The 11359-nt window shown below is 39.9% G+C and overlaps 1 protein-coding gene across 4 annotated transcripts in view; it reads left to right on the forward strand.

Moving 5' to 3' along the window:
- The window catches only part of ikbkg (inhibitor of nuclear factor kappa B kinase regulatory subunit gamma), a 34036-nt gene that overhangs the window by 9766 nt on the left and 12911 nt on the right, over positions 1-11359 (forward strand). For 2 of the 4 annotated variants that reach the window (XM_059332523.1, XM_059332525.1), the window contains 6 exons: positions 1358-1543; positions 2564-2625; positions 5351-5398; positions 8421-8523; positions 10013-10128; positions 10832-10984. In XM_059332523.1, coding sequence (XP_059188506.1) covers positions 1358-1543; positions 2564-2625; positions 5351-5398; positions 8421-8523; positions 10013-10128; positions 10832-10984 — 668 coding nt within the window. The remainder of the gene's footprint in view (positions 1-1357; positions 1544-2563; positions 2626-5350; positions 5399-8420; positions 8524-10012; positions 10129-10831; positions 10985-11359) is intronic. The other 2 variants (XM_059332524.1, XM_059332526.1) reach the window with 1 other exon arrangement.

Consider the following 11359-nt stretch of genomic DNA (forward strand, 5'->3'; position numbering starts at 1 on the left):
CAGCATAACTAACTGTGCACAGAGTGTCTGGTGCTTGTTGTAAACAAACGGAGATCGCTAAGTGAACACCTCCTGCAGCAGCAGCACATACACACTGTACTGCTACAGAGCTAACTGTTAGCCTGTTAGCACATACACACTGCACTGCTACAGAGCTAACTGTTAGCCTGTTAGCGCATACACACTGTACTGCTACAGAGCTAACTGTTAGCCTGTTAGCGCATACACACTGTACTGCTACAGAGCTAACTGTTAGCCTGTTAGCACATACACACTGTACTGCTACAGAGCTAACTGTTAGCCTGTTAGCACATACACACTGTACTGCTACAGAGCTAACTGTTAGCCTGTTAGCACATACACACTGTACTGCTACAGAGCTAACTGTTAGCCTGTTAGCACATACACACTGTACTGCTACAGAGCTAACTGTTAGCCTGTTAGCCTGTTAGTAATTTGCAGACTGGTCGCTAAGGGGTTAACATCCCCTCCGGCTCTGTGACTGCAGCTGTGAGAGACTGCTGCAGGAGGACTATCCTGCTTCGACTCGTTCTTACTTTTCTTAACGAAATTTCCCGCGGCTCGTTAAGAAGAGTAAGAACGAGTCTCCAAAAGTCTCCAATAACACCAGAAAAAGTCTCTGGATTTGTCTCCAGTCGTTTTTTTTGAAAAATAGTCTCTAAGGGGATCTGAAAAGTCGCTAAATATAGCAACAAAGTTCCTAAGTTACCAACACTGCTTCACCAGCTTTTACAAATGTCGCGTGTTGTTGTGGCGTCCAGTACTGCGTCACATCCTGCTTAGCGTTCTAGCCAATCAGCAACCAGGCTGTTTTCAGGGGAGAAACACGGCCCCGCCCCCTGGTGGTTGGTGGACTACTGGTGTAGAAAGAGCTTCATTAGATCTGCAGGAGAGACGCATTTTCGACCACAGGTTACTGCTGAATGGAAACAGAGTCTAAAAGAATATTTGTTTTGTTTGTTACAGCAGCACCAGTCTGTTATGAAGAGCTGTTTTATATATCGGCCAATATAAATCTTGAGAACACCCATGTGTTTTTTACGTTTTTTCCAAGCAGAAGCTCTGGATTCAATGGTAGTTGGGCACCAGAAACTTCTTTGCGTTTTACCCTGTGATTGGAGCACCACATTAACCAGGCTGTAATCCACCAGTTTATCCCTTTTAAATCCCTCTATGTCTCCATATGTAAAGCTTGTTTGGTGTATTCTCCCTCCTGCTTGGTGTCCTCCAGTCCTCCAGCTCAGGGTGAAGGTTTTCTGTCTCTGTCCTCCTCTCATCACCTCCCCTGCATCCATTCATCCCTGCTGCTGTCACTTCTGTGTCTTTCTCCCTGCAGCCTGTAGAGGGAGCCAACGAGTTCCTCCAGTTACTGAAGAGCCACAAGGAGAAACTGGAGGAAGGGATGAGGGAGCTGAGGAGGAAGAATGAAGATCTGGAGAGGGAGAGGGAGGAGGGGGAGAAGGAGAGAGAGAGAATGAGGCGTTGCATCGACCAGCTACGAGCTAAACTGGCTCAGGCTCAGGTAACGAAACCAAACCAGTCAAACCAGTCAAAATGCCTTTATTCAGGTAACACCGGCACTCAAACGGGTCCAAATATGTCCAAGATGTCCCACAGATCTAATGATCATCCCCACCAATTAACTACAGGACAACAGTTTGGATACAAGATCAAATTTGGTCATAAAAAGATCATAGTTTCATTGCTATACGGCAACACTTATTGCATCACTTATTAGAACACATTTTGACTCTAATTATCAGGAGTAGAGCTGCAACAATTATTTGATTAATCGAACAATAATCGATTATTAAATTAATCGTCAACTATTTTGATAATGGAATAATTGGTTTGAGCAGTTTTTTTCAAAGACAATAAGTCCAAATTCTCTGATTTCAGCTTCTTCAATGTGAATATTTCTGGTTTCTTTGTTCCTTTATGACAATCAACTGAATATCTCTTTGGTTTGTGGACAAAACAAGAGATTTGAGGACGTCATCTTGTGGTTTGGAAACACTCATTGATATTTTTATACATTTTATTCACCAAACAACTAATCCATTAATCGTTGAAATAATCGACAGATTAATCCATAATGAAAATAATCATTAGTTGCAGCTCTAATTTCATTGCTAAACTGCAACAAAATAAACCTGATTATTGTGTAAAGAGTCACTTATTAGAACACATTTGACTCTAATTATCAGGTCTTTGTGTTTTTATTGTTTAGACTTTGTGTTTCCTTCTTTCCTTAAAGTATAAATCCGAACACAGTTGAGATTTATTGGGATTTTTGTATCCAAACTAAATCAAAAGCCAAAGAGATAAAGTGAAATGCAAACTGATTTGTTCCTCTCCTTGTCTCCTCTCTTGCCTCCTCTCCAGTCTCCTCTTTCGTCTCCTTGTCTCCTCGTCTCGTCTCCTTGTCTCCTTTCCTTGTCTCCTTTCCTTGTCTCCTCTCCTTGTCTCAATCACATCATTATTATTGACTTCTACAGCTGCTACTTATCTGTAATCTAAAAGACTTGTGAATGTTTGACAGGCAAGCAGTGTGACTGAGGAGGCGGTTCAACATCGTTCTGAGGCTCAGCACTCCTCCGACTGGTAGGACACATTTCCCTCATAGTAGAAAATACTAACAGTTAGTGTTAACCAGGTCGTTTCAGGGCCTGTTTTTTGTTGTCCTGTTACATTGATTATTGAAACAATAAATAGCGCTGAATGTCTGAGGTATTACTTGTGCAAACTGCATTTATGGTCAAAAAGGTAAACCAACATGAAGGCCAGAGAGCTGGCTATGGGAGAAAAACTGAAGCTGAGAGAAGATGGAAAATGAATCAGAGCCATTGCACAAACACTGGCCATAGGTACAACCTATTGGAGTGTCCTGAAGAAGAAAGAAACTACTGATGTACTGAGCAACAGACGTCAATCTGGTAGACCACATCAGCAGTGGATGACAGGAACATTGTGAGAGCAGTAAAGAAAAACCCTAAAACAGCTGACAGTCAGTGCGTTTACCTGCACAGTTTAATCGAGCTACGCTTAAAAATCGATTATGGCGCCTAATCAGACTTCTGAGACAACTGACGAAATCTGACGGAACGTGTCCTCTTCCTCACCACTGGGTGGAGATATGAGTCGTTTCAACGGGTTAATATGGCGTCTTTCTGTTGACCTCGGTTTGACACTTTGTGCCGTCGCTACTGACCGGAGAACGGCTAATGTGGGACCGGCTAATGTGACCGGCTAATGTGACCGGCTAATGTGGGACCAGCTAATGTGAGACGGCTAATGTGAGACCGGCTAATTGGACCGGCTAATTTGACCGGCTAATTTGACCGGCTAATGTGCCCAGTTAATGTGCGACCGGCTAACGTGTGACCAGCTAATTTGACCGGCTAATGTGCCCAGTTAATGTGCGACCGGCTAACGTGTGACCAGCTAATGTGACCGGCTAATGTGCCCAGTTAATGTGAGACGGCTAATGTGAGACCGGCTAATTGGACCGGCTAATTTGACCGGCTAATGTGACCGGCTAATGTGCCCAGTTAATGTGCGACCGGCTAATGTGTGACCAGCTAATGTGACCGGCTAATGTGAGACCGGCTAATGTGACCGGCTAATGTGAGACCGGCTAATGCGAGACCGGCTAATGTTACCGGCCATTATTTACACTATTAACATCAGATTGTCTTGAAGAAGATTTTTTACTAGTGATCGAGACCATATAATAATAATAATAATAATAATAATAGTGTTGTCCTAAAAAACATTTCTGAGGTAATAAATCAAGTGACAAGTTTTCTAATTTTGTATTGAAATGAATGGACCAAAATGCTTTTGCAGCCTCCGTCAGCGCCCCCTGCTGGAATATTCCGTAGAATGCAGCTTAAGGCACTTCCTGGTTTGCCTCCCTGCTCAGACCCGGAGGTTGCCGCCTGGTATCAGTCCCGCCCCCACATCATCTCTCCGCCCAACTAAATCCTATCAACCTGTCGGGGCCGTCAGAGGTCCAAACACACTGCTGCATACGCCGTTCAGTAGCCGCGAGCTAACATTAGCTAACAATTAAAGTTGTTTTAATCACACTAAACTGACTGGAACTAACTCTTCTGAATAACTTCCTGTCGCTAAACGCATGCAGCTTTCAAAAAAAGAGCACAGTGTGTTAACAGAATCCACCACAGAATTTACAAGAAGACTGTCAAAATAAGATGCCTTAAATAAAACATAAAAGAACCTTTATTCTCCTTTACAAAAAGTAATTAAAATATGCCCCCGGAACCCGGTTATTTTTATTATTTGGTCATACGAGTCAAGAGTAACTTTTTTGTATTTGGCAACCGTTGAGATTTGCACTTCAGACTACATTTTAGATTTTTATTTATTTATACAATCTAAAAAAATAATCATATTTTCTATATCTTTTTAAGTATTTCCTAATATCGTCAAGAATATCGTTATCGCAAAAATAGCCTGAAATATCATGATATTCTTTTAGGGCCATATCGCCCAGCCCTAGTTCCAGGCCTGGTGACAGCAGTTAAAAATGACACAGTAGGATAACAAATATTCTATAAAAAATGTTACGTGAATTGATGCATTTTACTTATAAATGTACAAAATATTCTCCCGGGGGTGCATGCTGCTGGATATGAGTCGTTCCCTTAGAAACGGTGATATCTTCTAACAGATCTCGGTGCAAATATCTGAACAGTTAAAATTAGGGTTTTCACGATACTAAAATGTTCAACTCGATGCCGATACTCAGGAAAATATTCGATACTCGATACCATTTTCGATACCACCAGGATAAAAACAAAGACCCCAAAATTTAACAGAAATATTTTTATTAACAAGAAAAATGCAACATGTAAAAATGAACAGAACCACAGGATAAATATTTATAATAAAAACAGTTGTGCAAAAAGAAACTGCAACTATGATAACAAGCTTCAGATACTCGATACTTTTGAAAATTAGTATTGTATCTGGATACAACGTTTTAATATCGATACTTTTTTGAGTATCGATACTTTTGACAACCCTAGTTAAAATGCTGATCTCTTGTTTCATATTCATCTTTTGATGTTGAACACAAATGTTTTTAGTAAATTAAGGAATTGTCCCGGCTGTTCCAACAGTTTGGAGGTGGACGGTATATTAATCTGCAGTGAAAGGAAACCTGCATGCTCTTTTACTTCTGCCTTTCTTCCTCTTAACAAGATGCTCACCTCTGAGATGTTTTCCTCCTCCTCCTCCTCCTCCTCCTCCTCCTCCTCCTCCTCCTCCTCCTCCTCTTCCTCTCTGTGTCTTCCTCTCCCAGCTCTAGCCTGGCTAAACTCACAGAGCAGCTTCAGGCCACTCAGGGCAGGTGAGCCCACAGCTCGGTGTGGCTTATTTCTGTCTTTCTGTCACTATGTGCATGACTTCTTTCTGTCTTTCTGTCACTATGTGCATGACTTCTTTCTGTCTTTCTGTCACTATGTGCATGACTTCTTTCTGTCTTTCTGTCACTATGTGCATGACTTCTTTTTGTCTTTCTGTCACTATGTGCATTACTTCTTTCTGTCACTTTGTGCATGACTTCTTTCTGTCTTTCTGTCACTATGTGCATGACTTCTTTTTGTCTTTCTGTCACTTTGTGCATGACTTCTTTCTGTCTTTCTGTCACTTTGTGCATGACTTCATTCTGTCTCTCTGTCACTATGTGCATGACTTCTTTCTGTCTTTCTGTCACTATGTGCATGACTTCTTTCTGTCTTTCTGTCACTATGTGCATGACTTCTTTCTGTCTTTCTGTCACTATGTGCATGACTTCTTTCTGTCTTTCTGTCACTATGTGCATGACTTCTTTCTGTCTTTCTGTCACTATGTGCATGACTTCTTTCTGTCTTTCTGTCACTTTGTGCATGACTTCTTTTTGTCTTTCTGTCACTATGTGCATGACTTCTTTCTGTCACTTTATGCATGACTTCTTTCTGTCTTTCTGTCACTATGTGCATGACTTCTTTTTGTCTTTCTGTCAATATGTGCATGACTTCTTTCTGTCTTTCTGTCACTATGTGCATGACTTCTTTTTGTCTTTCTGTCACTATGTGCATTACTTCTTTCTGTCACTTTGTGCATGACTTCTTTCTGTCTTTCTGTCACTATGTGCATGACTTCTTTTTGTCTTTCTGTCACTTTGTGCATGACTTCTTTCTGTCTTTCTGTCACTTTGTGCATGACTTCATTCTGTCTTTCTGTAACTATGTGCATGACTTCTTTCTGTCTTTCTGTCACTATGTGCATGACTTCTTTCTGTCTTTCTGTCACTATGTGCATGACTTCTTTCTGTCTTTCTGTCACTATGTGCATGACTTCTTTCTGTCACTATGTGCATGACTTCTTTCTGTCTTTCTGTCACTATGTGCATGACTTCTTTCTGTCTTTCTGTCACTATGTGCATGACTTCTTTCTGTCTTTCTGTCACTTTGTGCATGACGTCTTTCTGTCACTTTGTGCATGACTTCTTTCTGTCTTTCTGTCACTATGTGCATGACTTCTTTCTGTCTTTCTGTCACTATGTGCATGACTTCTTTCTGTCTTTCTGTCACTTTGTGCATGACTTCTTCCTGTCTTTCTGTCACTATGTGCATGACTTCTTTCTGTCTTTCTGTCACTATGTGCATGACTTCTTCCTGTCTTTCTGTCACTTTGTGCATGACTTCTTTCTGTCTTTCTGTCACTATGTGCATGACTTTATTTCTGTCTTTCTGTCACTATGTGCATGACTCCTTTCTGCAGCGCTGTCTCTTCTGTTACTGGAGCTACCGGCCTGTGTTATTGTTGTGCTCAGTTTGTTTATTGTGGGTTTTTCATCTTTTTATCTGTTGTTTAATTAAGACATATTTAAGATGATTGTCATATATATAACGAACATCCTCGGCAGAGGGAACAACACAGTTGCCTCATAACAATATTTTACTGCCCACACTACGTTATATTACAACTTCAAGCTCAGTTTAATGAGATGAATTTTCTTCCATATCTGTTTGTTTCTGAAGAGTCAGCTTTTTCAAAACCAACATGGCTCAAAATTCAAAGTTCAAAATTTTGTTTCAAAACCAAACTTGTCATCTCTTCTCTGACATGATTCTGACATCAGATGATTTGCTACCACTACACTTGTATATATATATATATATATGTATATGTATATATATTAACCACGCATGACGCTCTGCTCTTGTTTTTAGTGTTTTATGGTTTGCTTTTATTTATTGTTTTTTTTTAAAAGCAATGAAACTATTTATTTGAGTGTTTATTCCTGTTTTATTTATTTTATTGTCTCTTGTTCTGTTTGTTGTGGCTGTGGTTGTTTTAAAGTGCTTTACAAATACACTTTACACAAATTTGTACTTTACAAAATAAAAGTTGAGTTGAGAGTTGAGTATATACACATATAAATACGTATATATGTGAATATATGTATATATGTGTATATATGTATATATATGTGTATATATGTATATATGTGTATATATGTATATATATGTGTATATATGTATATATGTGTATATATGTGTATATATGTATATATGTATATATATATATATATATATATGTGTGTATATGTATATATATATATACATATATACATATATATATGTATATAAGACGTATATACATATACATATATATATGTATATCATGCATATAGACAAATGGCATTTATTGGCAAGTTATTTTCGTATTTGAGTATTTTGTATTCAAGTACTTGCAAAATTGAAAAAACAATAACTTTTTGTAATCAATAAAGTTCCCAGACAAGTTAATGTAGTGTGGTCCAGAGTTTTGCTTATTAGTTTCACCTATACGTATAAACTTAATAATAATAATAACAACAGAATGGCTCCATAGTTTATTTATATCTTAGACGATACATTTAAAAGACAATAGTTACTTTGTGTGAACCTGATTGTTGCTTTCTAACGAGAACTTGTTCTGCTGGTTTCCTGTTGAGTCACAGTTTCCTCTCAGGATCTTATTCTACACAGCTTCAGATACTCAGTGCTTCAAGTGCAAAATATTGTTGTTTTGTTGAGTGACAGTTTCCTCTCAGGATTTTATACTATTTAATTACTTGTTGCTTCTTGTACAAATGATTGCTATTTTCCAACAAGTGCTCTAAAGTTCTAATTTCTGAAAAACTAGGAAGATCCCCAGATTCTTGTTTACACACAGACCATTCCACCTATGGATTATTTTTATTTTTATGCACTGTTATCTCGTGGTAGCGACTTATTATCTCGTTATCTCGATATAGCAAAGATTGTTATCTCATGATAACGAATTAATAATCTCATTATCTCGATATAACACAGATGGTTCTGAATCTGTTGTGTCTGCAGGTATCGTGAGTTGGAGGAAAAGCTTGATTACCTCCAGAAGAGTTCAGCTCAGAGGGACAGAACTGAAGCTCTGCTCAAACAGAAGGACAAGGACTGTGCCCAGGTTGGTTTTATTACTCCACAATCCAACATGTTCACATCAAAACTACTACACTGCAAAAAAGCCAACTTGTATTTTTTGGCCTAAAACAGTGATTTAAGTTGGTAAAACTTGGAAATATAAATTATTGACATTTAGGGCAATAATGTAAGTTAGCACAACAAAGGAAGCCAGTTGTCTGCTCAAAAACAAGTTGGTGAGTTGTTGTTACTTATATCTTTAAGTTGGGGTTCACAACAAGGGACAATAGTTCTGATAACTCTTATTTCTTTGTTGGGAAATGTAGGAAAGCGGTGAAATTCGGTCATTAGCGAAAGCTAGCGGCTAACTGATGCTAGCTGCTAACTGATGCTAGCGGCTAACTGACGCTAGCGGCTAATTGATGCTAGCGGCTAACTGATGCTAGCGGCGCTGCTTGTTACAGCTACAAGAGTAGCCATTAGCGTATCAATGTTAACTCAAAATTGTAGTCACAACATTAGCTGACATTTCATAGCGGCATTACAACAGTAACGAGTAAGGATTAAAAGTTAATACAATGTAAAATTATAAGTTAGTACAACTTACAGTTGAGTTGACAAAAATCTGAATTCAGAGTTGAGCAAACTCAAAAACAAAACTTAAAATATTTAGTTTAATTGTCCAACTTAAAATTTTACCGAAGTTTGTTGCCTTGAAATTTTGAGTTCACCCAACTTTTCTTTTTTTGCAGTGTGGACTTACAGATAGCGGACTGTAGAAAGCATCCTTTACAATATCAAGTGTAGCCCTGGGCCCCAATACCTTCACCTTTAGGTTTTAAATCGTAAACCTGTTACTGTTCTGATGGGGGAATGATGCGCCATGTTGTTTTTTTCGGATAACGTAGCGGACTCAATTTTCTTGAACTAATTTTTGAGTTTACAGCCAAATACATATTACTAAGTTTACCCAACTCAAAATACCAAGAATGTCACAAAACCTCAAAAAAGAAGTTAGAAAATGTTGCCTCCATTATTCTGCTTGGATCTAAGGAACAGTTTTTACAGTGTAGTTGAACTAAATCAACCGAAAACAGGTCAGACTAACCAAAGTACGGTTAGAAATGGATATAGGTGGAATGATACAGAGGGCGTAGCGGGCTCAGTTTTAGGAGGTGATTTTTTAAGCGGTCATGATATTTTTGACCAGAACAACTCAACTCTCAAATTAATCTTCAGGTTCTCAGCTTCCAGATGATGTTCACCTCTTCTATTGTTGACCTGCTATCTCCCCCTAAACACCCACTGAACACAACCACCAGAAACCTCTTTGACCAATAAGAGGTTTTAAATCTCTTTGACCAATAAGAGGTTTTAAATCTCTTTGACCAATAAGAGGTTTTAAATCTCTTTGACCAATAAGAGGTTTTAAATCTCTTTGACCAATAAGAGGTTTTAAATCTCTTTGACCAATAAGAAGTTTTAAATCTCTTTGACCAGTAAGAGGTTTAAACCTCTGTGTGTGTTTGCAGCTGGCCAAGGACTGTGAGGCTCTGAAGGCTCAGGCTACGTCTCTTCTAGGAGAACTGAACGAGAGACAGAGCTGCCTGGATAAAAGTGAACAGGAGCGCAAAGTGGTGGAGGAAAAGTAAGAAGTCCACTATCATAACTGCATAGGATCATATGGAGAGGGGTGTGTGTGTGTGTGTGTGTGTGTGTGTGTGTGTGTGTGTGTGTGTGTGTGTGTGTGTGTGTGTGTGTGTGTGTGTGTGTGTGTGTGTGTGTGTGTGTGTGTGTGTGTGTGTGTGTGTGTGTGTGTTGATGTGTGTGTGTGTGTGTTGATGTGTGTGTGTGTGTGCTGATGTGTGTGTGTGTGTGCTGATGTGTGTGTGTGTGTGCTGATGTGTGTGTGTGTGTGTCGGTGTGTCGGTGTGTGTGTTGATGTGTGTGTGTGTGTGTGCTGATGTGTGTGCTGATGTCTGTGTTGATGTGTGTGTGTGTGTGTGTGTGTGTGTGTGTGTGTGGGTTGATGTGTGTGTGTGTGTGTTGATGTGTGTGTGTGTGTGTTGATGTGTGTGCTGATGTGTGTGTGTGTGTGTGTAGGCTGTGCAGCAGGATGAAGGCCCTGCAGGTAGCAGAGAGATGATGTGTGTGTTGATGTGTGTGTGTGTGTGTGTGTGTGTGTGTGTAGGCTGTGCAGCAGGATGAAGGCCCTGCAGGTAGCAGAGAGATGATGTGTGTGTTGATGTGTGTGTGTGTGTGTGTGTGTGTAGGCTGTGCAGCAGGATGAAGGCCCTGCAGGTAGCAGAGAGATGATGTGTGTGTTGATGTGTGTGTGTGTGTGTGTGTAGGCTGTGCAGCAGGATGAAGGCCCTGCAGGTAGCAGAGAGAGAGCTGGAGCAGCAGAGGAAGCAGCATCATGTGGCCATGGACAAGCTGCTGCTGCAGACCCAGAGCCTGGAGCAGGCCCTGAAGACGGAGAGACACGTGGTCACGGAGGAGAAGTGGGTCCACACATAGACACATACACCAAAACACACACACACATACACCAAAACACACACACATACACCAAAACACACACACATACACCAAAACACACACACACATACACCAAAACACACACACACACACATACACTAAAACACACACACACACATACACCAAAACACACACACACACACATACACCAAAACACACACACACATACACAAAAACACATACACCAAAACACACACACATACACTAAAACACACACACACATACACCAAAACACACACACATACACCAAAACACACACACACATACACCAAAACACACACACACACATACACTAAAACACACACACACACATACACCAAAACACACACACATACACT

This window comes from Centropristis striata, chromosome 5 (genome assembly GCF_030273125.1).
Source record: "Centropristis striata isolate RG_2023a ecotype Rhode Island chromosome 5, C.striata_1.0, whole genome shotgun sequence".
Classification (NCBI taxonomy): Eukaryota; Metazoa; Chordata; class Actinopteri; order Perciformes; family Serranidae; genus Centropristis; species Centropristis striata.